The following is a 27,216-nucleotide window of genomic DNA, read 5'->3' as shown; positions in this document are numbered from 1 at the left end:
CTAAACCAAGCAGGTAGGGGTTACCAAGTAGGTGTAAAGCATGTGTTTTACCCAGGGCAGTCCTACAGTTATCTGTTGCCCAAGTTTCAGCAGCCCAAGATGGTGACTCAGTACCCCAGAACAAGCTCACTTGCAAGCAGACTGTATGAGAAGGAGGCAGTGGCCTTGGCCTGTGTTTGAGACCCTAGACCAAAAGGGCTGAAGAAACTGAATCGTCCATTTCCCTTGCTGAAAGTATCATCCAGGGTGCATGGTTTTAGTTTACTACTAAAAGCTCCTTCGCTCTATGGGGACTTGCTCTTGTCTCGGCTGAATGCCAGTTCTGAGTGAGGCGTTTGACTGCACGGGCACTTCAAGGAGATCAGATCTTCTTCCTTCAAATTGACCATGGAAGGAGAATTCAGACACCTTGCCAGGTCTGTTCCTAACACTCACTTGTCAGTCAGAAAGCATAAATACACCAAAAAGTGTGTAAGCTCAAGGGGGCCAGATTCATCTCACTTTGTCAATCATGTCTGAGATATAGTCTTATATCTAAGCCTTTGGAGCTAAACATGCTCTCTGGTTCACTGCTGCAGCTTGGTGGAAGGCAATGAGATTCTACTGGTGTATCCTATTGAAGGATGCAGCCTTTGGCAGCTGTCCTGGCTAGGTGTCAAAAGCCTAAATATTCTCCTCTATTTCCCTTCATGCAAACTCCCATCTTCTCAAGCCTCATATCAACCATTTGGGATGAAAACCAACTAAGTAGAATTAAACAAAGCTGCTTCTATGTTCATGCTCACCACTGCATTTTCACATTTTATTCAATGGAGTGAGTGGATTCAGACAGATTTTGAATATGCTTTGACATTTTCCTGAACATATTCCATCTTTTTGAAGAGGCTGTAGACATTCTACCTGTTAATTTGTCTCTCTGCTGTACTTACCATTGTCCATTTTCTCCTTCCTGCACAAACTGCACTAGATCTCCATCCTCAAGTGTAAGAGAATCTGGGAAACAGCTGTCAAAACTGCCTTCTACCCGAAAAAGATTGGTCCCCTAAAATAAATGAAGCAATGCACCAGAATTATAGTCATTATGGAGGAAAGAAAATTGTGCAACAGAAAGTGAGTTTGGCTGAACACTGAATCAAGCATTTCAAGCTGGCAGAGATTTCTGTTTTGGGGAGTTTTATCACATTTTATTAGTTTTATCATGCCCATGATTAACCATTATTGAAACTCATGAAAGAACTCTGCTGTGCATTCAGGCTTCAGAATTAATCAACCAGACATTATTCTGATATAGAAACTGAGTTTGTGACACCAGCTTATGTTACCTGGAAAAGTCTGGAATTGTATTTTTAAAGGGCTCAGTGTTTTCTCCCACCTTTGTTATTTAGCTATAAAGACAAAGCTACAGCTTACAAGTAAGGGTGGCTTTTAATAGTACTGATCCCGATCAATAAAATAGTCTTAGACTAATCCCTTAATACCCCAGATCAAGATCCCATCTTCTGTCTTCCCACACATCCATGAATTTAAGGCAGGTATGAACCCAAACTTTGTAGGCTAAATCTTGATCCTTAGAGAAGAAAAGGTTGTACTACGAAAGGGATTACTTTACTTTGAAAAAAGGAATTACATTGTTAGGGTTGGTCTCTTCCTCCATGTCTGAAGAGTTGGAGAGTTCATCCATGCTGGAGGGGATGGCTTCGAAATCTTCAAATGTGTCTAGAGATGGCAGTTGCCTGCTGGGCCAACCTTTTCAAAAGAGAAAACAAAAAGAGTTAGCTATTGGTCATTAGCTGCTTTCAGATTCAGCCTTTTAAAAACAAATGTCACAGGTTCACTTTCCGCTATTTCACTTACTGAATTACTCATACCTTTCTACAGCTTCTTCCCTGATTTTGCCATAAAAATTACATTGCAGCCATTATTCTCTCTCTAAAAAATCTGCACCACTTGCTGCCATTTGTAGGAGGGCGGACTGTGTGGCCATGATGCACATGTGCATCAATACCTTCTGTGTTTAGCATCACTAAACCTCTTCAGTTCATGAGGTACAAAAAGCAAGGTCAGGAATACTTCTGTATAGCAAGCGCTGTAGCAAATTATGACTTTGGCAAAATGATTTTCAGAAGACCATGCTCATTCATTTTCTAGCTTACCTCCACATATTTATCTACAAATCGAACCCATTGAATTTTGGTTGACTTCTTATCTCCATCACACCCCAAGGTAATATTACCATCTGAGCAACTTACAAGACTGTGCCCTGGAGCAGGCTGAAAATGCAGGGAAGGGACAGAACAAACAAGGTACAAGACAACCAGACCTCTGATGGTAGGTTATTAATAATTATTTAAATAATTGTTTAAATTTAAGACACTTAAAATTAATTTTATTATTTATTTAAGAACAAATAAATTTGTGTAACGTGTGGTCATGCAGCTCTGCAGCCCCTTCTCCCTCCTGTTGTCCAGGGGCTGTGGCTGCCCTGACCATTACAAGTCAGTTACAAGAGAGACAGTGACTGTCTTCCACCAGACCAGCGTCCCCAGTTATAACCCTATAAGTGTGGTTACATCATCCAGGTGATGTTTTTCAAGGTGTAAACTAGCTTCTGAAGTGCCATTCATGTGCTGCATTGTGAGTGTTCACACCAAGATAAAAGAGACAATTTCAGTTACAGACCCCGAAGAATTTAGAAATGGACCCTGTATCCTCTGTCAGTAGAATCACACCAGCTGTCTAAACATACAAGAATGTGTTGATGCTATTTAGCTTTAAACTGCTATAGCAATTTTAGTTCAAATTCACAAGTCAAGCTACAAACACCAGAAGAAAACAAAACCCTCCTTCTTGCTTAGACAAAGCATCTGGATAATAATCATAACGCATTAGACAAAGTGATCTTTTGCCACTGTCATTCAAAGGAAGCATCCAAGGCAGAAAGGCAAGAATTCCTTACAAATACATGCATCAATCTTCCTCTTCCACACAAATTGCTACAATAATTTCAGAGACTGAGAAATAATCTAAGTAACTTTTACATCCTTCATTCAAGCTATAAAATAACACAGATCAAATTCTGAGCTCTCTGACATCAGTTCGAAGACTTATTTTCAGCTATGCCTGAAGTACAGAAAACCAGATTCTGGGACATTGTTTCTATAACTGCTGTTGGTCCAAGCTTGTTCTTTCACTGCTTTCAAGGAAAATAATGTCCATTGTACAAGAAAGATATCTTTTAGTTAAAGAGAATAAATGTTGTCGTAAACTTACATTACACTCTCAAATCAAGATGATGATAAATGTTTTAATTTAGTTTACCTGTCTGTGAAGCAGATCTAGGTACAGGTCTCGTGGTGGAACCAGTATTACATTTAGTCTGGGCCAATATGGTGTTCTCAAAAGCATCTGTGACAGGAAGTACAATTTTTTGTCTTAAAGGTGAAATAGTGACCAGATAATCAGTACAAAGTGACTTCCAGTATCACCTCTGCAACTGGTTGTCTCTTAAACAAACAGGTGGATTGGGATCCAATGGTTATAAAAAGAGGAGACATTTGATGAGCACAAATGAGTGAAACTACAGCAGTATTCCTCAGAAAAACAGTCTGGGAATGACAGAGAACAGCCATATGAATCAAACAAATACTGATGTGAATTAATGAAAGCAGTTGCTGTACAGTGCAGTGTTCTATTTCTCTACAGCTTCCTCACCCATCTTTAACATACTTTTCTTGCAGCTTTTCAGATCATTCTGTAGGTGGTGGTATATGGGATTGATGCTCACCCATACAGCAATGAAAACGGACCAGGGAGGCTCTTCTTCCCAGCCAGAACTGCATGACAGCACTCTTGAAGAATGCAGTTTTGTGGGGGAAGTTTTTATCTAAGTAAATCAAATCCTTAACATTGTTAACTCTGTCAGAGCTCTGGCAACAGCAGCAATATTTTCTAGTAAAGGGATGACAATGCTCATTGCTTCCTACTTAAAGGAACTCAGTCTGGTAAGGGCGGTTATGCAGTAGGACCATATTCTTTAACCAGTGAGGATCAACTCAGCTCTGGAGTCCTATGACTAGTACTTGCACCTTGAAATACCTGCAACCAAGTGGTATGCTGAGAAAAGTGTCTATCATGGAGAAAAGTAAGCTATAAGCACCATGGTTTGGGAAACTGGCACTGGGTGCCAGGATGATTCCAAACTTAGTGCCAGGTGTCACAAGCATCAGGAAATATCCTGCAAACAGCAAAACCACTATTTAATCTGCTGCTTCTGAACTTCTTCCAGCCTCTCTGTTCCAGTCTCCTCCTCTGCTGGGAGTGACATAGCAGGTAGCTCTGATGTGTTAACAATCCCATCACTGACCTGGCCATCCGTCCTTTCTACCAAGGTTTTGTGCAAAGCAACACAATTATAGGAAAGGATTCCTCAGCCTATGTCTCTCTTCTCCCTCTCCTACCACGGGGCTACCTGACTGCTTGTGCCCCACAGAGCAATGTGCTCTGGCAGATCCTGGTGCAAGGGGAAAAGTTGGCATTGGAAGCTGGCGATCTTCCAGTAGCTGGAGAATCACTTCTCAGGTTAACTTTTTGGTATTGTTTGTTAAACAGTAATCGATGAACCTGCTGCAACAAACAGGTGGAAATTCTGCTTGACTGAAATGAAACACTGCACCTTAAATGGATATTGATGTAGTCTAGCCTCTTTTGTGATCTTCATGCTTGTGGCTCCTGCTCCTCTTATTAGGTGCAAAGCCCAACAAGGGAAGAGGGATGCAAGTGGCCAGACTGCAGGTGAAGGTGAAAAGTAGCCCCTTGGCTCCCTGCTGCTAAACTCTCCTCCCCATCCACAGGGTGAGGTAGAAGCTGGGCAGAAAATCCAGATCCAGATCATAATCTAGAGCATTATTTCCCAAAATAGGCAGAGAATTGAGGTATTAATTTAGGCCCATCTCTAGGTGAAAGTTCATAAATATGGCATGAGTGCAGGTGACAAGAAAAGAGGTGACAAGTTTTGTTTATCACGGCTAGACAGATAAAGTGACACCAAACCCTGAATGCCTACATGGAGTCCAGTGTCATCCACCAGCAGCGATGAGATGTGAATTGGGTGAATAATATCAAAAGATTGCCAAACAGCTTTTCATGCAGGATGGAAATACTCATACCTTCAAACCCCAAGGGAGTTGGGTCACTCTTTATTTCATGTCTCTTGACTTTAACTGCAGGAACAAGGGGACCTGTGTGAAGTTTGCAGAGTCATAAGGCTGTAAATACTGTTAAAAGAGAAACTTGCTTTCCCATTACCTAGAACCATGACCTGCCTAATACTTTCCGTCTCACCCAGAAAAATGACCATCCCCTAAGTTCTAAGTGGTGAAGACAAACACTTCTGTGATGTGGATAGGAAACAGGCCTCTTTTTGCAAAAGACATTAAGACACAATAAACGTATCTGCTTCCATACAGGATTCACAGATGGTTTCTCTCACACTTGTCCAGGAGATGGCACTAATACAGGGAGACTCACAATCAGCTTCCTACACATGAGGCTGGCAGGGAAAGGCTGAAAAAAGCCAACACTTGAGTCCCACAGAATTGGAGGGCATCCTTCACAGCCCCATGTACAGTGCTTCTCCTGCATCCTGACTACACATGTAGAGAGCTCATGATGTGATGGAGCTAAGCTAAACATTTTTTTAAAGCATATGCTGTAAATAAAACGCTTTATTGGAAAGCACTGGTTTTGTTTTCTAGCTGTTAAAATGATTACAAAAGTAGTTTTCTCACCCTTCCAAGATAATTCCAATAGCCTAACAGTAGACAGGTTCCTACAACTTTTTTCTTTTACATGAAACCTTTATAAAGTTTGAATTTCATTGTAATTCATACACACTCTCTTTAATAAATCACACTATAGAACAACCCTACTTTGCCCATTCTCTTTCTATGTATGTGCTTCTTTCTATTCCCTAGCTTAGGAAGTAATTTTGTAGGTTATCAGTTTTCCCATTACCTAATAATTGACCATATAGATCTGAAGCTGATGGCAAAGACTGGACACTATAAGAACCTCTTTTCCCATGCTATGCCTGTAATTTTCATGTGGTAATGCTGAAGTATTATTGTCTAAAGAGGCTGGCAAAGAAGTATTTGTATAGAGTGGTAACATCATATCCTTCTCCTTATAAACTCCACCATGCTTTCACTTCCTGCCACTCTGAAAGTATTCTAATCATAACTGTAATTATGCTAAATATGCTTAAAACTGGTACTAATTGCTACCCCATTTTTGGCTTGATTTCAAGCTTTCTTATTGATTACTGCTACTCAAAGAGCAGAGCCTACCTTTCTTGAAATCTACAATTGCTAAGCAGCTTTAAGGAAATGGGAAAATAATTTCTGTTGAATTTTGGCTAATCCAAACCCATGGAGAAGTTGGAAAACTAACCCGTAACAGCAAAAAGTGAATACAGTTTCCATGGAAATCAGCACCACTCTTTGAAGCTGAGAAATGGGAGCACACCTTGACACAAAGTTCAAATGTCTTGGCCTGCCTTCCTGCAGGTGTTATTGATTCTTCTTCTACTGCAATCTCATGCGTTTATAAAAACTGAGCTTGATAACTCACTCTGTGAACAGCTTTTGGCAGCAAATGAATCAGTCAGCAGGAAGGGAGAAGGGTAGCTAAGCAAGCAGCATGACAGTACCTTTGGTCACAGCAGATGCATTAGCTGTGGTGCTGATGGAGGAGGCTAGGGAAAAGCGACGGGTAACTTCTCTTTCCTTAGATTCTGGATCTGGGAGAATAGACAGATGCAATGCAGGGCAGGATTAGAGGTTAATAAGCACTGAGGGTAAAAGATGTCCAAAGCAAAGCAGCAGCTGGAAAAGGGTGAATAAAAGGTAGGTTGCTCCCTAAGACAGCCAGGAGAGATACTTTCTACAAAGTGAAAAGCACATAAAAGAGTTTATATAAACATATTTTCAAAGCAGTTCCAATTGAGCCAATCTTAATGCTGCCGAAGGGAAACTTAATGTTTTAGCCAGTTAACGTTGTAGCAACCAAGTAGTCTAAGTACAGCTACAAAACACAGAGATGAGGATGATGGTTAGAGCGGTGTGTGTGTCTGCAGATGAACTTCAGAATATTTAGACACTGAGCTGCTTGTTCTGTGATGACTGGCCTGAAATACACTGAAAACCAAACACGAATGGTTTAGAATTCACGTTTGTCATTTCTGGGAGTTCGCTGCGGGAATGTTCTCTCCCTACGGGTGTAAATCAGCTTGGAAAAAATGAAGTCACCAGGGTTTTTTGTTTGTTTATTCCAATTCAAATCATGCCTTTTCCCAAAGGCTGTTTGGGAATAAACACACAACTTTCTAAGATTTTACTGTGAGATGTGAGCAGCATTTTTTCTCAAAATAGTTCATAAACAGATCAAAGGTATAAATGGACTAACCGCTAGCTTCAGAGAGCACATAATGTTTCAAAACACTTTCTCATCATTAAGCAGCTCTTAGGAGGTTGCATCTACACACCTACAAGCACAGTAATGTGGCTCTTGCACCTACCAGCTACAGCAGCACCACTTGGGAGAAAAAGTTGCTTGCTTACAAATATTTCAGGATTAAAATTTTAGTCTCTTCTGCTGCAAACAGTCCAAGCCCATGTGATGCATTACTCAAGTATTTTCTTTGAGACACGAGTAAAGCTATGCATAGCCTTCAGATCTCAGTTTCAGTAAGATACTTGAACAATTAACTACACCAGGACACAGCTTCAGCTGAAAATGACATTAGAAATAGTTTTAAATATTCTGTTGAAGCTTTTCAGATTGTTAAAAATTATTTGTGATTTTCATGTTTTGATTTTTTAAAATATCGAAAAAATATTTATGTAAAAATTAAATGGTTCTATTGTCATCAGAGATATTCCTGGAGTAGGAAAAGAATTATATCACAGAAAGCTCTTTGTAGAACATGCATATATCTTTGCTGAATCTTAGCCTAGATGTTCCCAGTCAGTGACTGCGATTCAGGGAGACTTTTCTATTCCAATTGCTTTCTTTTCTCTTACTGTATCTTCTCTCTTTTTTTTTTTTTTTTTTCACGGTTAGGTGTCAAACAGCACTGGAGTAAAAGAAATGTCATGTGATTTTAAACTTCAGGTTTAAATATCTTTTGCAAAACTATACTACTATAAAGATTTTTTTTCAGTAATTTTAAAATTCTTTTTCCCACTCGTCATCTTCACATTTCCTGATAGTAGTGTTCAGTCACACAACATTTCTCTTTACATTGTTTTTTTCCATAGTTCTGCCTCATAAATGTCACATTCACTGTCTGTTTCCAGCGCAGCAGAAATTAGCATGACTGGCCAAACAGCAATTTCTGCAACGTTTGTTACGCCAAAACAGCAGGGAACCATATTAGCTCTGTAAAATTTCAGTGCATTTTAACTGTACTTCTGCCTTTGTAAAAAGTCTGTAACTTCTGTAAGCATTAATGTAGCTCCTTACTCACATATCGATAGCAGTAAATTCATATTAATAAGCACATATATTCAAGTACATCCTTATTTATACCTCCTAAGGCTGAATTAAAATGAGAGGTTAAACTCTGCCCTCAGTGATGATTAATACAGAATTATTCCAAATTTAGGCTGCTGTGACCGCCCTTATTAAAATGCAAAGAAAACTTCACTTTGTACTCATAGGATTTGGTTACATTTACACTGCTTCTTGCAGCTCTCGGAGACCCTGTGCCAGTTCCAAGGAATACGAGCTTGGCTCCACAAACCATGACAGCTAATGCTGCGAGAGGGGAAATGCAACGTGCTGCAAGTGTGGGCTTTTACATTTGGTGCCAGTTCTGGTATGAGCCTTGGGGCTCTCCACACGGATGGAGTGGAGGATGGTGAAGCTTCTCCTCCACACATCAGCATTTCCTTTGCCAAAACACCAAGGTGCTTCTATACAAAGTTTTCTTCTCCATGATATCTACCTCGGGCAGACAGTTCAGCAATGCTTTCAGCATCCAATTGGCAATCTTGTTTTCCCCCTAGTTAGTCTCATCATTTTGTTGTTCAGACTTTCCCTTTAATGTGTTCTGGCCATGAACAGACACAATGGGTCCAAACCACAGTAAGCTCAGCTCAGTATGCCATCTTCTGCCAAGGCCAGTAATGGATTTTTACACAAAAGGGTCAAAAGCAAGACAAGGTTACTGCAGTAACTTCCCTGTTACCTTCTCACTGCCTCCAATCTGCCTAACAGCCAGTTATGCTGGCAGCCAGTCAGTGCTGGCATAGTTTTTGTCACAACATTGCCTACAGAAATGACCACACTTTGCAAAACATTGAGGCCATTTGCCAAGTGTTTTCCTCTAGGCAAGGACCAGATTAATAACTGAACAGCACACCAAAGGGAAATCAGCAAACATGGGGCATTGCGTAGGGGAGGTTTGTCACAGGAACCTCAAGTAACCAGAGCCAGCAAGTCTTTGAGCCGACAGTGCCTACACCTTAGGGGTATGAACTCTTCTGAAGTGTGCCTTGCTGTCTGGAACATGGAAATACTGGACAAAACACAAGACATCTCACATGACGACACAAATTCAGGTAAAAAGGAGAAGGAAACCCAAACCAAAACTGCAGATCTGAACTCCCCTGAGTTACAGTGTTATCCTGCACTTAGCAGATCTGCATTTTGTGATTGATTTCCCCAAGTCAGAGGATCTGAGAACCACTCACTTTTTTTGCTTTGTTTTCAAAACGTTGAATTGGTTGAATCTTGAATCTTACTACCGATCCTGAATCTTACTACCAATCGCAGCCTTCACCTCCTAGACAGAATCTTACAGCTGCCCTGGCTCTTGCCATATTCTCTTTTTGTAATGTTTTACTACAACTCCTCTATATTTCTCTTTTTATTCTTCTGTCTTACTTCTTCCTCCTGTGATGCTGACCCTCTCCATCAGTGCATACTAGCCTTTGTCTCACATAGGAAATATTTTTCAGAGCAGGAGAAAAGATATATAATAATAATTAAAAGAGTAATTACCTTATATTTTCAGAGTGATTGTGAGTATAGTCATTCAATTTCATTTCTATTCACACCTCTTTCTTTCCTCTAAAATATCTTCCTAGTACAGTCAGGAATATGCAATGCTCTCTACTCATGGATATTAAGTGTATTCTAAACATGTATGCAAAAAGACTCACAACACATCATTTTACAGTGCCATACAACATAATTCAGTAGAAATGGCAGCAAACTCCGGATCTTCTGAATCCCAGTTCCCCAGTCTTACCACTAGATTATGGCTAAGCAGTAATTGTTAAACCAAAGGACACCAACCAATGAACGATTTAACATTAATGAAAATCTAGAGCAGCACAACACAAAGATAATACTCTTCCTTATAAGCCAGTAAACTGCTGAAAGAAGTTAGGTTCTTGTTTTAAAAAAGATCTTCACACTTTGGCCCTTGAAAAAAAAATGGAAACAAACCTTACTCGCACTGTGCACTATGAAAAGATCCAACCACTCAACTCAAAGCTTGCCTTGCCAACACTGCCATGAGAGCCATTTCTGGTAACAGGGTCTTGGAGGAGTCATAAGTGCATATCAGACAGGCGCATTTGGGTGGGATGCAGCAGCACTCTAGGAAATAGTGATGGATGGCACTATGTGATGGAGAGAACATTGTGGGAGTGCAGGAGACAGATGGCCAGAGACCAAATGCTGCATGTGGTGATTTTACCTTTGGGTGGAGCTCTGCGGTTGGAAAGACCTTGCAATGTGAATCGCTTTCTAGCAAGCGCTGTGCGCTCAAGGTTAAGGCTGGTGGAAGCATCAACTAGGAGAGAGAGGGAGAGGGAAGAGAAATAAGGAAGGAAGGGTCAGCGGTTCAGCTTATGGGAAAGGAAAGGTTAGCACTGGATGACAACTGAAAATAGAGAATTTTTTTTTTTGATTCAGTTCAAGCCTGAGCAAGAGCTAATCAATTAGAAAGGTGATATGAGGTCAGGGTGGTTAAATCAGCTGAGCTAAACAGAGCCCCCAGGCTGAGTTAGGCTCACTGAGTTTCAATGGAGAGCAACAAACAAACAAAAAAGAAAAACAGGTGATGGGATGTAGCTCTCATCAAAGGAAAATACAGTTTAGCAGCAAGCTCATAGAAAAGGATCTAGTGCCTTTGACTAGGAAAACATGTCACTCTGGTTGGAACAGCAAGGCTGTAAGGAGAAATAAGAGAAGCCTTGCAGCACAGGACATGCACAGACAGCATTGTGAGCAATCACACTTCTGCTAGCCAGTACCAGCACTGCAGAGTCTGCCAGGATTAGCCCTGTGGCTGCTATGCTCAGCCTTACCTGCTGAAGTCTTTCTAACAGCCTCCAAAGCTGGCATATAGTAATGCTCTCAGTCGGCGATTAGCCGGGATGTAAGGAGGGCCATGCCATCAAAGCTTACATGCCAGGCTCCTGCGTGAATAAGCCAGCCATGCTGCCTGACACTCACATTTACAGAGAGGAGTCACAGACATATCTAGGTCCTGCGACTCTGGGTTTCAAAGATACACGGTTACTCACATTGTAGGAAAGAGGTGGGCCTAGATCAAATCCCCTGATCGGTGCATTCCTGACAAATCATGTATCTGTCTCTTTCTTTGTATGGGCCAGTAACACAGAGAGGGTTTATGGCCAAAAAGCAGGAGAAAAGCCATGTGTTGGCTGCCTGGTTCTCTGCCTTGCGATTGACCACTAGCTTCCTCCTCCTCATTTCATACACTGTCAAGTTAAAATCATTAGAGGCACAAATGAAGACCAGAAATACAAAGGGAACACAAAGAGACAGTGAATCCAAACTGACAGACAAGCAACAGACAGAGGAGCTGTGTTTCCAAAAGAAAGTGCATCCTATCACGTCCTGATCTGCAGCCAAGATAATCCAGGATCCAAGGTGCCTGCACACATAGGTGGGTGTGAGATGAACAGATTTTAACAGCACTCTTTTTTTTTTTTTCTTTTTTTTTTTTTATGTCAGTGTGGTCATCTGCATGTCAGATGCATCTGGTGAGGAAGTGCTACCAAGCGACAGCTTCAGCTGTTGGGCTCCACGCAGGCACACTGGGAAGCATTCAGCTTTTGGACTGCCTCTCTTGGCCTCAGATCCATTCCCTGCCATGACTGCTCCCACTGCTAGGCAATACCTGTAAAGATACTGTGGGCCTGGTACAATGCCCTGCAGGCTGAAATTTGGACCACTCTGGATTACCTCATAAATAAACCAGAAAAAGTTATATAAAATACATTTTCTTCCCGTTTGTGTAGAACAAGAAAATCCATAGTACTTGATCATCACAGCATCATGAGGAAAGGGCAGGGTTGGGGGCGGGAGGGTGGTATGCCAGTTGTTCAGCTGTGGATTATATCACTTCACTTAGCGAATCCTCTCTCAGGATTTCACAAGTCCTCACAGCTTTCAGCACCAGTCAGTCATTAGAGACTGGCTTCTAGTGACATGTCTCCACCTGAGTTATTTCAAACCTTTTCCTTCAGTCTGCAGATATACCAAATCATCCTGGAAAACACCTCCAAACATAATAAGGACTAGGTCTAGCTGGGCAACAAGCTGAACAGGAGCCAACAACGTGCACTTGTGGCAAAGGCAGCCAAGAGCATTCTGGGCTGCATTAGGATGAACCCTGCCAGCAGGTCCAAGGAGGTGATGCTTCCCCCAGCTCAGCACAGGTGAGCCCCATGAGTCTGGTGCTGAGCTCCCCAGTACAGGAGAGATATCAATAAACTTGAGTGAAAACAGTGAAGGGCAATGAATATGACTAAGGGACTGAAGTAGCAGACGTGAGGAGAGAGAGAGATGGGATTGTTCAGCCTGGAGAAGTAAAGGCTGAGGTGGGGCTTATGAATGTATATAAATTCCTGGTGAGAGTGAGTAAAGAAGACAGAGCCAGATGTTTCTCAATGGAGCTCAGTGACAGAACGAGAGGCAAGCAGCACCAACTGTAATAATACAGGGGGAAAAAATACAGGAAATTCAATTTAAAAATATGAAAATACTTTTCTACTATCAAGGTTAAATACTGGGACTGTGTGCCTTGGAAAGTTGTGGAACCTCCACCCTTGGACATATTCAGCCCAGAGCAACTTGCTCCAGCTGACCCTGCTTTGAGCAGGGTGCTTGGACTGGCTGATCTCAAGGTTCTTGCAGGACTTGACTCCCATATAGTTTCACATCATTGAATTTACCGATCAGGTCCACACAAATTACTGTTTTACATGTGGACAACACATAATCACATGCACTTATCCATAACAGTGATGAAGCTGATACACCTTGCCAATAGCAGCTCACACACACTCACACACACACTCCGTACTTCTGAAAGAAAACAATATTTGAAAATTGTGTTCACATTAACTACATAGATATTGGGAGTGATCCAGTCAGCAGGTGGCACAAAAGAGACAATTTTAGCAGAGCACTAGACTCCATGCAGCATGTGTACTGCAGACCAGCACAGCCCCAGAGTCACAGAACGATTCCTATGCACCTTTATGGGTAGGACCTAACTGTACATCTTTAAAATGACTGAATTCAGCCCCTGCAGAGTCCCAGCTAGAGGCGCTGGTGCCTCACAGGGACACATATTAAAGCTTCAAATTAAGGTGAGACATCTAAAGCCAGATAGGTCTTCCATTGGCTCTCTCTACAGTGTGTTTTGCAGGGCAGAATGCGCGCATACACCCTGAATCCCACAGAGAGAAGTGACTCACTGCTCAGCCCTGCAGGAGCAGCCACATACCAGAGCATGAGGTGGCTCTCAGCTGAGCTAGCAGTGAGGAAGAAAGAAATTACAGTGAGAGCCCTAAGGAACTGCTCATGGGAAAACAGAAGACAGAATGAAAATCAGCATATAGGGTGATCCCAGCTCCCACGCTCATGTGCAAGTTGGACCAGTTAAAAAACACCAATAATTTTCCTGGAAAACTTTAAAAGGTAGGGTTGATGAGTTTAAAATGAAAGATCGCTTTTCCACTCTTTTTTTTCATTTTAAAATAGTTCACATTTTTTAAAAAAAGAAATTTTTACTGAATTGGGTTTTTAATTAATGAAATTGCATTTTTTCATGAAGAATCCATAACTTTCTCCTGATGATGAAAGCTTACTGTGAAGAAAATCTTTTGGTGCATAGCCTACTCTTCAAAGAAAAACTATTCAATATTTTTTGACCATCTCTATTAATAAAGGTCTTTGTTGTTACTTTTGGCCTAATTTAGATATTCATCTCTTCTTTTAAAATCTTGCAATTTTCTGTTTTATACTTTAAAAAAATAATAATAATTAAAAAAAAAAAAAAGCTTTTCTCCACCATTTCAAAACAGTACCTAAAAAAGAAAGTGGTGTTCCTGCTACTGCCAGATGAGATCCAGCTTCTTTTGGATGCTCATTTAAACCTGCATTGTGTAGAATATATCTATTGTATTTACACCCTCAAATAACAGAGGGACTTTCAGTGACTGCATGTGCATTTACTTACTATACACTATCAGGGAACCTATACACAGAGGAGGCAAGAAAATCTCTGACATAAAGTAAGGAAATTTGTTAGGAAAGTTCACAGACAACCTTAAAATTAAATATGGTTAGAAACCAACTTATCCAGGATATAGAGGCTTAAAATGCACATACTATACCTCCAAAATCATACTTAAAAAAAAAAAAAAAAACAACAAAAATGCATAAAGAGCACTGTAATGCATCAAAATTCAGACTTAAAAAATCCTGACTTGGTAACACTTTTTGGTATTCATGAAGTTTCACTCAGATTTGTAGCCCTGATTTTTGATGCTGGACTTAAGCAACACACGTTCTGAGTATCCTCATCAAACTCTCGAAATGAGTTTGCAAAAATAAAAATATTACCCTTTGCAAGCAAAAGCTCTGTCTCAGAACTCCTACCTCTCTTTTGTCTGGCACTGGGACTGGAATTCCTGTTTTTATTGTTAGATGCTTCCACATTTGATGTCTCGGATTTGTTTTCATATATGTTTGATGACTTCCTGCTATACCTTTGGACAAAAGAAATACAAAAACAGTTACATTCCTGCTTAATACCTAATGGAGCACTCAGATATCAGCACTAAGCATTCTTTGTTACCATCAGATGTTGAAACTTTAATTTAAGGAGTAAAAAGCAGGTTTTAAAACTGTGTTCTATAAAAATCTGCATCTGTGTAGGCATGTATGGTGAAGAAGTCATTCTAGCCCTTGCCTCCTTCCACCTTTTGCAAGTCCAACAGATTTGGAAGGAAGAGGTGAGAAACTGGGTTAGAAAAGAGGACCCCAGTTCTTGGTTCTTTGAAGCATGAGTGTATTTGACCCCAGGAGAGAAATGCGTATTGGATGGTCATGTAGAGGTCATAGCACGTGTAGACAAACATACGGTTTCCATTGGCTCCAGGATCTCCCAACTTCTTCTGCTCTTTGAAAACATGAATCCAAGTGGGATATACCTATATACAACTGAACCACAGACCAGGGGATCCGTCTTGCAAGATCTGCCCAGGTACTTTGCCATCTGTAACAGGAATGAGCACCCTGCCCCAGGTTTGTAGGGCATTAGAGCTGCAAGGTTCTTATCCTCCTTTTTTTTTTTTTGCAAATGCCTGGTGGTTTAGTTTGTGCGTTTGACTGTTATCTTTGGCAGACTGGATGTCCCACCCATGTCATTATTTCTACACATTTGAAATACTCTGTCCCAAAATGCTCATTACTAACATGTATCAGCAATTACTTTGCTGTTTACAGTTAACATATGAACTTTTCTTCTTAACATACATGGGGTCTGCCTTGCTGTAAAGGAAAGTCCAAGTTAACATTAAAATCTTCAAAACATTTGGAGATCCATGAATACCTTTTATAAGTACAAGCGTACATAAGTACAGCGTGGGACTGCTTTGTATTTGAACCTCTGACCTGTTTCTGATGGAACATTAATGGAGGTCTCTGTTACCTCCTGTACTAAATCAAAATATGATTTTGCAGCCTGATGTCAGATACAAAATGGGGCTCAAAATAAATATGGGAACAAATCCAAAGCACACTCACATTTCCTTATTCTTTTTTCTCTGTTCCCTCTCATCTAGGCTGAGATATCTATGAAACATGCAGCTGACAGAGTTAAAGATTTACAGCTGTGAGAAAGACACCAAGAAAACACACCAGCTTCTTTGAAACAGTATCTGCAGTAAAATTCCTAGTGTCTATCTGTGTGCACAGGATATTTTTACATGGATGTGTGACTTAATCAGTCATTTCCAAGAGAGTTAAACAGTTAGAAAAATATTCTATTTAAACTGTTTATGTTTAATAGATTAGAAAACAATAAGAAGGGATCATTTCATTGCCACTGAAATGCAGCAACCATCCCTTCAGAGGGATACAGCAGCAATAGATACCACAGGACATCTCATTTCAGGATTAAACAGTGAAACTTTGGGGAAGAATTTACGAAGAGAGGTTTTAAACAGATTGAACAGGACTTAGGGACATGTGATAACCACCTGGATCAAAGGCTCCAGCTCTAAGTGTTTATTTTGCAGAAACCCCAGCTCCAATCCTGAGTCAGCCCAGCCCTGGCTTAGCTCATGGAATTGCATCCCCAAGTGTCGCAATGGCATGTAAACAAAGAAAGGGGACTCTGTCAGTGAATGGATGTGGCTTGGGGACGGGGTTGGAATTTCCTTCAAACAGATTTTCCCAGTGTGACAGTACAGGTTTGACAATTCCCAACAAGCAATAGCCTTTTACACAAGGGCAACCCGGGAGAGGGTGTTCCAATGTTTAGATAACATCTCACTAATTAATTAGCCTCCAACTTCTGGCAGAGCACTGATGATGCTGGCTGCTGTTTGGCTAATACTATCCTCCACTGGCTAAATAATAGCACCTTTCACAACTGGCGCTGCTTAGTCATGCCAGTCACAAACACAGACTATGCACAGGCAGGTGGCTGTCACAAAGCCTAACTTCTTCCTTCCTCTCCTTGCCTCCACCCAGCTTCCCAAAACAGGCTGCAGAAGGGGCTCCACAGTCTGAAGAATTCTGGAACCAGTTTCTCATCAGCCACTGCAGAGGCATCTCGTGCTGCAGTTCCTCTGCCCTTGCTCCTCTCCGCGACACATTACAGAAGACCAAGGTGACTTCAGCTTATGCCAGTCAGTAAGGCATATAATGGTACTTTGTGTTTTGCTCTCTCATGAAGACTTACCATATTTTTCCTGTCCTTTAAAACAATTTGGAGCATTTGGAGCAGAAGCATCTAACCTCTCTTTCTCTGGGGTGGTTGGTGGAGTGAGGACAAGCATTTCATTTTTTCTCTGGTTTAATCCACTCTAGGATAAATATCTAATCACGTGGCTTTTCTTCCTGGAGTTAATTAATTTCCTGCTGTGATATTTTGTCTATAATTTCTACTTTGAAAATTCTCACTTTAATAGCCTTGTGAGAGGGATATACATCTGGATTGATTTGAAATCTTCTTGTGATTACTGGAACAATTTTTTCCTTCTATCTCAAGGGTGGTTTTGCTGAAAGATTTTCACCGTAAACCTTTTCAGCTTAAACTTCAAACAAAGCATCTCTGAAATACAACCAAGCCTAGAGAGAATATAATGCAGAATTAACAGAACTGCATCTGTTTAAAATTTCTTTCATTGAATTGCAGAGCTCTCAAAGACTGGCTGTGTTACCTGGGATCTCTTGGTTTAGTTTGTCCTGCTAAAGCAATCACAAGGAAACATTTACAGCGGTTATGCCATGCCAATTCACATATTAAACTTGCCCAGCAATTGGGTCATTACAAAGATTTGCTGACAGCTCCATTTAACATCCTGAAAATGTTCCAATATCTAAACTTCAAGTTAATTGGGAGCATATGGTTCTTTTGCAAAATCAAATGATGATCTTTGAAATGAATTCTGCATTGCAATTTTGAGTTTCCCCATGAGCAAAACCTTTATTTGCCTTTACATGCCTTTGAAGAATACGAAGACAATTTAGTAAGTTTGTACTCAGGAAGCTAAACAGAACACTAAGAATTTACGTCCTGCAAAGGCACAAAGGCACATAAAAGACATCTTCCTGATATGCCATGATAGCTGTAGTTACCTGCTTATATTGGAGGAATTCATTGGCGCATGGTATACACTCTCAGTGATTCTTTGGTGTAATTGACTTGCTTCTGTTAAAAAAAAAAAAAAAAGTAAAAAGGAATTTCTCCAAATTGTGTAAGTTGCTTCCTTACTTGTGTAAAAGAAAGAAAAAAGAGGGGAGGGGAGGGGAGGGGAGGGGAGGGGAGGGGAGGGGAGGGGAGGGGAGGGGAGGGGAGGGGAGAGGAGAGGAGAGGAGAGGAGGGGAGAGGAGAGGAGAGGAGAGGAGAGGAGAGGAGAGGAGAGGAGAGGAGAGGAGAGGAGAGGAGAGGAGAGGAGAGGAGAGGAGAGGAGAGGAGAGGAGAGGAGAGGAGAGGAGAGGAGAGGAGAGGAGAGGAGAGGAGAGGAGAGGAGAGGAGAGGAGAGGAGAGGAGAGGAGAGGAGAGGAGAGGAGAGGAGAGGAGAGGAGAGGAGAGGAGAGGAGAGGAGAGGAGAGGAGAGGAGAGGAGAGGACTACTGATAGTCATATTTAAAACAATCACCGCCCTCATACTTCCCCACACACAGAAAAAAAAATCAAACGCAAAGTAAAGCAAAGAATGGGAACAGTTGCTGTGTGCATTCATTTGTGTGGAAGGAGATCTTTTGTGTCAGTCTTGAGAAGGCACAGAGTGAAGAACAGGACCCCATCTCCTCACATGCTGATGTAAATGGATGTTTCTAAGGTTGCACTTGAGAGGGAGAACAGACAGAAATCATGTTCCTCAGACTAATTGTGAGTGGAATAACTATTCATACACGAGGATTTAAATCCCAGCATTGCTGCAATCACCCAACTCATCCTTGCAGAGAAGATCTGTTCTTGCTCATTTCACTGGTAGTACTGAACAACACTAGGACTCATCCCAGCTCCACGATGTCACACACAGCTACAGAAGGAAGGCAACATCATCGGATCACACTGTGTCCTACCTCTGCATGCCTCCAGTTGTCCTGTCAGGACTTTGCGAATCTCTGAAATCCAAGTGTTTTTCAGCTCAACAGAAGATGCCTGAGAATACAAAAGGAAAAGGCAAAGCAGATCTAGTTAAAGTGTGATGTCAGTTCCTTGGATGCCCTGACCTACATTTGATCTTGGTTTCACCTAGGAATGAATCTTTTTTAGATCAAAAGAAAGCAAAGGCCACTCTTTGAGATGGAATGGCTACCATGAATCTAAGGTCCAGTCCTTGCCTTTCTGTCCAACCCCCCAAGTAATTTTCCATTACTTTGCTTTCTTTTTGGCCCAAAGTTGTAACAATTTCCACAATGACATATTGGTAATTTTAGTGCCAACAGAATGACTGTACAGGACAATGAAAGTCACAACATTGAAAACTTCCTTAGAAGTAATTATATCAAAAGAAAACATAATCCTTAGAAATAAAGGATTGTTGTTACCTGAATGATATAGACTTCTTCCCTGCCATTATACCAGATCTCAAACTTCTTGTTATCTCCTTTTACATTTTCTGTAATGCCCACAGTGCTCATCTGTTTGAAAATAGAAAAAAAGAAGCTGGACTCTGGAAAATGTCAGCAGTCTTTAAATTCAATCTCCTCTAAGATACATTTTTAAAAGGCTGCATTCATTTCTGCACCTTAGGGAGTCATTAAAAACAAAAATTCAGAACATGTATTTCTCAACATCTGCCTTATCACTCATCTTCTTGATTGTCACAGGCAAAATAAAATAATTTTAAAAATGCTCAAAAGTAACACCGGCTAATATCTGACCATGGGTTTATCTTCTTTGCTTTGTTTGCTTCATACTGCAGGTTGGTTTTCAACATTATCCTGACTCTTGTCCACCTATAGAAATTTTTAGTTTGAGGTTTTCAATTTGCTGTCAGTGATTATAGTGCCTATAGGCAGAAAAATCACAGATCTGAGTCCATTCAGCCCTGCTCCTCTCTAAGGGACACTAGGTGCCAGTTTGTAGTGAGTTACAAAACCAAGAATCACATCTGAAGTTGCAGGACATATGGCTGGGTCTGTCTCCAAACTGAAACTAAACCAGGAGCTTCCATTTACTCGGGGTTGCGAGATAGCTCCAGATATGGCTACCTTCTCCAGCTCTCCATGTGGAAACCTCCCTGTATTGTGAGAGCCAGATTTATTTTTCCCCCCTTTCCCATTATCACATTTATTACCTTTAATGAATTTTTAAAGCTGTATGAAGCTGTCTTCTCATGACCATCTGTGTTCTCCTCTCGTTTCTTGCAGAAAAGCAGCATCTTGGTGTAGAGGAAGAGGTGTCTCTGCATCGGTTTGAATCTAGCCAAGTCCTTCACCTTGTTGTGACCCTTCTTGTGGTCAGTCCACACGTTGAAAGAACCTTGCATCAACAGCTTACCAAGCTCACTAACATCCCCCTAGCAGGCAAGGAAAAGAGAGAACCTACATTATATGTTCAAACTAGGGTAATCTCAGGCACAGTCCTTTCCTCTAGTGCTGGTTAAGTTTCCAGGCAGAGGCATGTGCCTAGGCATTCCTTGTACTGGAGAGCAGATGTGTTACATCTGCAAGCCCATATGCTCATATCTGCTGGCTAAACCTGTGTGGTTTCTTCCTATCACCATTAACCCACTGTTTTCTATGTCCATAATTCCCAGTTTGTCTCTCCATTCACAGTTAGTGTCTAAGGTTTGTTTCAGGACCTCTTTGGATCTGACACACTGGTTGTCCTCTGCTGACCACAGAAGTGTCTTTTTCTGACAAGAATTGGGTTTCAAGACTCCTGATCCCAAAGCAGTATGAAAGACCAGTGCAGTCCAGATATCCAAGCAAATGCCTTGGCTCTGAAAGATCCAGGTTCGGTTTCTTCTCTGCTATGAGCTTCTTATGTATGCATCCCTGGACAAGAACTGGAAAGACACTTAGATGTCTGGAGACACAGATTGGTGCTCAGAGGTATGTAGGTGTGTAATTCCCTCCCGTTGCAAAACAGCATTTAAAAGCTTTGTCAATTGTTTCTTAGCTCACCATCTGAAAGCTATGCAATGCTGTACAGCCTTGGGCAAAGAGCGAGTATATGCACCAAAGAGCCCTAAAAGTATCTGAGAGAGAGTGAAAGTACAAGCAGGAACCAGGGCTTTCTGAGTTAAAGCCCTTTTCTGAGGACAGGACCACTTACGGGGAAATACTTCAATGGATGTAAATGATGTTTGGCTCAGATGCAAGCAGCACAAACAAGTATAGCTCAGTTCTGTACTAAAGAGCATAGTAATATGTGGATAGAGGACATGGCAGCATCTACATAGTAATGGGCTTTAGAACTAATGATGAGTATAATTATACTAATGGCAAGTTTTTCTGGGAGTGCTTTGTATAAGTAGTTTAGGGAATAAGCTTGGTTCATTATTAAAGGACATATTTTCAGCATTGTTATGTTCTGTTGATTATAAGGTAAAGATGTTGTCTCTGAGTGGGAATGATTTCTTAAAGCACAGAGTGCAAATTGGTCTCTCTCACGCTCTCCTCCTTCTAACCTAGATCCAACTGCAAAATGAGGGTTTGTTGAGGTACTTTTCCACTTCATATCAGGATACTATTAGACTCTCCAAAAGACTCAGTCATTTCTATAACCATCTGCCATTTCTAATATAGAGAGTTGGGTTTTCTTATTTCTGCATACAGGACTGTGTATGTTTGCATCTACATGTGCATGCTGGTATAAACCACAAGCCTGTGGAAAGCATACTGATGAAATGCAAAGCTAAATCAAAAATACGTATTTTTTTTTTTTACAGTGGTGAGAGCCTCCTGTCACTCCAGCCACTGTTTAATACGGCACTGAGATCCAGAAGCTCAGTTCAACTTTTGTGATAGGTATGCCTTTTCAGTCTTGGGTCTAGGTTTGGGATTATAGCAACTGAAGTGGGAGGCCACAACTGCAGAGAGAAAAAGGATGAATGGGGATGGCAGTTTGCAGCAATTCTACAAAAGACTTTGAATATTAGCCTACAAAGCCTGGTCTCTTGTCTTCAGTGTGGGCAGAAATACAGAGAGGAAGACACCATTCCCGGTAACTTGTGCTAGTGGACAGAGATATTTTGTCCTAAAGAAAGTTTATTTAAGGTGAACGATTTCATCATTATCTCAGATATAATTATTTCCTGTCAGAACAATACACTGCATTTCATGCTTATGGAAGATAAGAGATACGTATGAATGGCTCAAGTGCTGCATACCTAATGGACAAACTACCCAGGCCAAATTGAATACAAATTAACGTTTTGAATACACGAAGATTTATTAGGATGATAGTAGGAAACATCTCTGAAAGTTCTGCTCTCCAAGCTTTACTTTACAATTCTAGTGGCTTTGAAAAAAAAAAAAAAAAAAAAAAGCCCAAACCTTCCATATTGACAATTTCTTACATAAGAGTTCAGCTCCTCAAGACTGTATGTGCACAGCTCCAAGAAACAGAATTGCCTATGCAATTAGGAGCATTCATCAGCTGCCACAAAACCTGCTTTTCCACTGGCATAATATCCATCTCTGAAAGGTGTTTTAGGCAAGTATTTCTACCGTGCCTGTGTGGGCATTGTAGACTCCACAAGGTGAGGTGTGGCTTTATGAGCAATGGGAGGTGTTGATTTGGCATCAGACCTGAGCACCAAGGACTGGGGTAATGGGTAGAAGAAAGTATTGGATTAATCTACTTTTACACTTTCACCCCCATTTAATAATCATGTAACAAACCATCTCAGGAATGCTGTCAGCATTGGGCTACACATCCAACCATGTTGTACCTTTTCACATCTTTCAGTCCAGACAATAAAGCAGAGGTAAATGTCTACTACTATTGGGGCTACTGCCTGGCATTTCATGCAAGTCTGACAAATTCAAAAGTAGAAGTGGAAAAGGGACTATTTGTAAATAATTCTTTAAGAATTCTTGGAAAGAATTTTCAATGGCAGAAATAGTCAGGTGCTGGATTTGACCTTGTTTGTTGGAGAAATTAAAAAACTAACAAACTATATCTGTCCAGCCAACAAATATGAATATAGTTGGCTTCTCCTACATGGAAAAAACCTGAAAATCAGATGGAAAATGTATCAACAAGATACTGCTAATTTAAACTGAGAAGGAAACTTCATGCTATATTATTAATCTAAGCCCAGCTCTCAATGCAAAGACATATAGTACAAGACTCCATGGATCAACTTGTAATCCATGCAACCATGCACAATCAACTTGGTGCGGCTCGTAGCTGTGTAGAATACTGGAGTAAAGTATACTCTTTACTTAAGTTTCTCAGGTTTGGGAGACCTAAACTGTGCTTAGGACCTGTGGTGTTTCTCTAATCCACAGGAACTACAGCTAGTCTATGTGTTTACTAATATAACGAGGTGGCCACCGCTTCACATTCAACTCAATACAGATACTGCAGGATAAGAACTCATATCCTCATTTTAAATATAATGCACAACCCACAGGAGCACCTCCAACTGTGTACAGCAGTGGATCTATGATGAATATCTAAGCATGCATTTAAATTCATTTATAAAATAATGCTGACCTAATGGGCATTATTTACTCAGCTACCAGATGCAGATGCACTTGAACAAAAGGGAAAAATATAGAAATTAAAATTCCTGAAGCCACTCCATCCTGCAAAACACAAAATAAGTCTTGCCACCCAGACACAGTCAGTACAGACCCCAACACTTTTTCTGGCAGTCACATTCTGCACAGAATGCTGTTTTTCTGGTGCTCAGACTAAACCCCGTTACTCTGATATAATAGTTCTTTGAAACAGGCTGTTCTGTACGTTTTTTCCTTGACATTTTCACCCTGCAGCTATTTCAAAATGGGCAATCACATCACCCTCAGGCCTCATTTCACCAGACATGTTTCTCTTTTACACGTCAATCACTTCCACTTCTCACTCAAGGGTTCATTTTCTGAAGGCAGTACTGGATGTTGCAAGTCATACGACTTCAGTGGAGCTTCAGTAGAGAGATATATACATTCATGGCCTTTTATTTGTACTGTGACTGTTATTTTACATTTCAGATAATGAATTTGCCAGTCACTGGGGTGGATTCTATTACCCACTTTAAATGGAAGCCAAATTTTCCTTCCTAAGAGCAAAAGATTTGGAAATGCTTGAGTTGCATTGGGGGTCACAGACAGTTCCAGCAAATTTCTTAAGTTACGTCAGTCATGCTTGCTGCCTGTCACCTACAAATGAGTTTTGTGTGTGATTACTCATATGGATTGCATTTGTCCTGCTTCCTCCCCACATTCATCATCCATCCCCACGTGACAGATAAGTTAACATGTCTTTCTGGTCACTACAACATGCCACTGAGAGGCATCCTTCAAGAATGTGACACAGGCTCCTACAAAGTGTACCAGCCATGGGCACAGCACGATTAGTGATGACATGAACATTGTATGGATCAAGACAACAGTAAGAACAACAATAAATAATACCTCATATCCTGTGATAGCTATCTGGTGCATGGAGTCATTTACTGACTTGATGATATCAAGTACTGTGGCCAGGGCCTCTTCCAGTTCAGCAGTACCCTCTGAATTCTTGCTACACTTTAGCATTTCCTGATTAAAAAAAAAAAAGATGAAAAAACTACTTGAGAAGTTCTTATACCTGAAGCCACCATAACGCAATCCTCCCTGAAGTTCATGCTGCATAAACAGATTAGCAGACATGTAGGATAAAATAAAACAGGACATTTACCAGAATTGTCATTGAGGATGGACACTTTGAGCTTTTTCACATTTTCAAGTTTTATGGGTTCATTAAAGATGAGATAGGACCATTTTGATATGTTTACAATGATCTTTTGCACATCACAGAATTACATCCTGTTTTTTTACTCCATACCTCCTATAAAAGAGACTCAAACTTAATATAATGATTTCTGGTGTTACAGAATTCACTGTTTCCCTTTGTAATTTGCTCCAGGAGCTGCGTATCCCCACTACTAAGAATATAAATTAATTTCTAGTCTGAATTTGTCAGACTTGAGGTTCCAGTCATTAGGTCTTAGCAAGCTCTTGTCTTGCTAAATTGCTAGATAAAGAAATTTTGAATGGGAAGAAGTCAGTTCCTGTATAGATGCTTAAACTATGGTCAAATCACCTCACAAATCTCTCTTCCCTAAATTATGTGAAGTTTTAATCTATGAAATATCTTTTTCAGACCTTAATTTTTTGGGGGAGGAAGTAAGAAAGATTACCATAAATCCTCCCCACTTCTTATTCTTTACCTCTTCACTACGAATTACAGATCTACATTTGCAAATGTGACAACCTTCTTTAAGGGACAGTCATATCACAGAACAATGCTCACATATAGAAAAAAATATATTAAATATTATATTCTGCTTGAAATGAGGGAAGTCATTCTATCTTCCATCCCCTTGGACAAGAAACAAAACTGGACGAGTTAAGCTACATGTGCCCAAAGCAAGGAAATTAACAAATAATACCTTTTGAGGGCTCAGTTTCTGTAATCACTTCACATAGAGATCCTATTTAGAGTTCCAAGTATTTAGGGCCAACTATTTACTTAGCCCAGCAGAGCTCCTTACAAGGATGACTTTTCTTATTTCTTCATGTGTTTTTTTCTTGAAGCATTCTAGTCATAGCTCAGGACCTAGTTCTCTTCCTGGAACCAATGAATATAATTTATGCAAATCCTGAAAGACACATCCGCTGCCTACTGACGAGCTTGAACCTTATTCAGATGCACAAATTTGTGTTTTGTTTGTTTGCTGTTTTACTTTATTGTGTAGGATGAAGTACTTGCCAACAAGTATCAACCTGAAATCAGAATCAGACTGGGAAAAAAAGTATCTGGGGAAAAAGGGTTAACAGATACAAACCCACATGTGGTTGGTACAGTCTTGAGAAGTCACGAATCTCAAAGAACCTGGAAGATACCACGATTATACCACAGAATCTGAAACCAAAGCCAATCAGGATTCCCACCACTGAACAGAGAAAGTAAGATGACCGTAACCAAAAGTAGTAGCATAACTGATTACTGGCACCTACTGTGACCTACGATTTTGATGCTTGGAATCTGTATCCACTATTCAGCGGAAAGAATAAACTTCTTAGCTGTTAGACTTTTTTTTTTTAATTAGTCATCACTATTGACTTGTCCATGCCGTATACATCCTATACATCTATCAGTGGTATGGAAAAAGTGTTTGGTTGGATGCAAGTTTTAGTTCAGAAATAAAAAAGGTGAAAAAAACAAGAAATGAAGTGTTGCAACAATAGGACCTGACTAAGAACTACACAGTAAGTTTAGTTTTCTTTCCCTACACTGACCATAATGCCAATAGAAAGCACACCCCAGAAATATACCCAGCAATGCATCAAGACTCCGGTAATTTTTCCCTCATCATCTTCATGGTGTAAATAGCCTTACATGGCCATTTACATGATTCTCATTCAGGTACATCATTTTCAGCCATATTTGAGTTTGGAAATTGTTTATTCCAAAAACTGAGGCACTTGTTCTCCTGTGAGACAGGACTGCAAAAAAAGTAGTTTTTGCAAACCCAGAACATCAGGAGTCTGTCCCCAAATACCTGGGCAAGTGGGGTTTGGAGGCTAAAAGCCTCTTATGGTACCTGTTGCACAATTTCTAGGACCAGTATGGATCCCTATAGTATCCATCCTTATAGTGGGGCTACAGGTTTTAATATTAGCTGAACTGATTGAAACCAGAGGGTTGCAATCAGAATTTAAAACTAGTCTGCCCCTTGCACACCAAGGCACACAGTTGAGGCACTTCTTTGTTGCCAATTTTTCACACTCCCATTTTCCTACACTCCTAAAAGCTCCTGCTGCCAGGGACTTAGTGCACCATCTTCACAGATCTCATAATCCCTGACAAACGAAATGTCCTTGCCAAAGCGTTGTTCCTATGTACAAAACTGGTCTGACCAGCTTCAACTCCAATGGCTGTAACCCGTTTTGACTGAGAATTTTACTCCTTGATTTAATC

At 40.6% G+C, this 27,216-nt stretch overlaps 1 protein-coding gene across 13 annotated transcripts in view; it reads right to left on the bottom strand.

Annotated features, from left to right (window-relative positions):
• MCF2L2 (MCF.2 cell line derived transforming sequence-like 2) overlaps nt 1-27,216 on the bottom strand; it is a 159,747-nt gene that overhangs the window by 5,973 nt on the left and 126,558 nt on the right. For 8 of the 13 annotated variants that reach the window (XM_083848405.1, XM_083848398.1, XM_083848403.1 and 5 more), the window contains exons 21-32: nt 24,666-24,791; nt 20,372-20,593; nt 19,620-19,712; nt 19,152-19,230; nt 18,199-18,271; nt 14,989-15,098; nt 10,766-10,861; nt 6,707-6,796; nt 5,166-5,237; nt 3,319-3,405; nt 1,628-1,746; nt 930-1,042 (exon numbers count right to left, since the gene is read on the bottom strand). In XM_083848405.1, coding sequence (XP_083704531.1) covers nt 930-1,042; nt 1,628-1,746; nt 3,319-3,405; nt 5,166-5,237; nt 6,707-6,796; nt 10,766-10,861; nt 14,989-15,098; nt 18,199-18,271; nt 19,152-19,230; nt 19,620-19,712; nt 20,372-20,593; nt 24,666-24,791 — 1,280 coding nt within the window. The remainder of the gene's footprint in view (nt 1-929; nt 1,043-1,627; nt 1,747-3,318; nt 3,406-5,165; nt 5,238-6,706; nt 6,797-10,765; nt 10,862-14,988; nt 15,099-18,198; nt 18,272-19,151; nt 19,231-19,619; nt 19,713-20,371; nt 20,594-24,665; nt 24,792-27,216) is intronic. The other 5 variants (XM_083848407.1, XM_083848410.1, XM_083848400.1 and 2 more) reach the window with 5 other exon arrangements.

Source organism: Anser anser, assembly GCF_964211835.1.
Source record: "Anser anser genome assembly, chromosome: 9".
NCBI lineage: Eukaryota > Metazoa > Chordata > Aves > Anseriformes > Anatidae > Anser > Anser anser.
The sequence above is the reverse complement of the archived record's forward strand: the minus strand, read 5'-3'. Positions and strand labels throughout refer to the sequence as shown.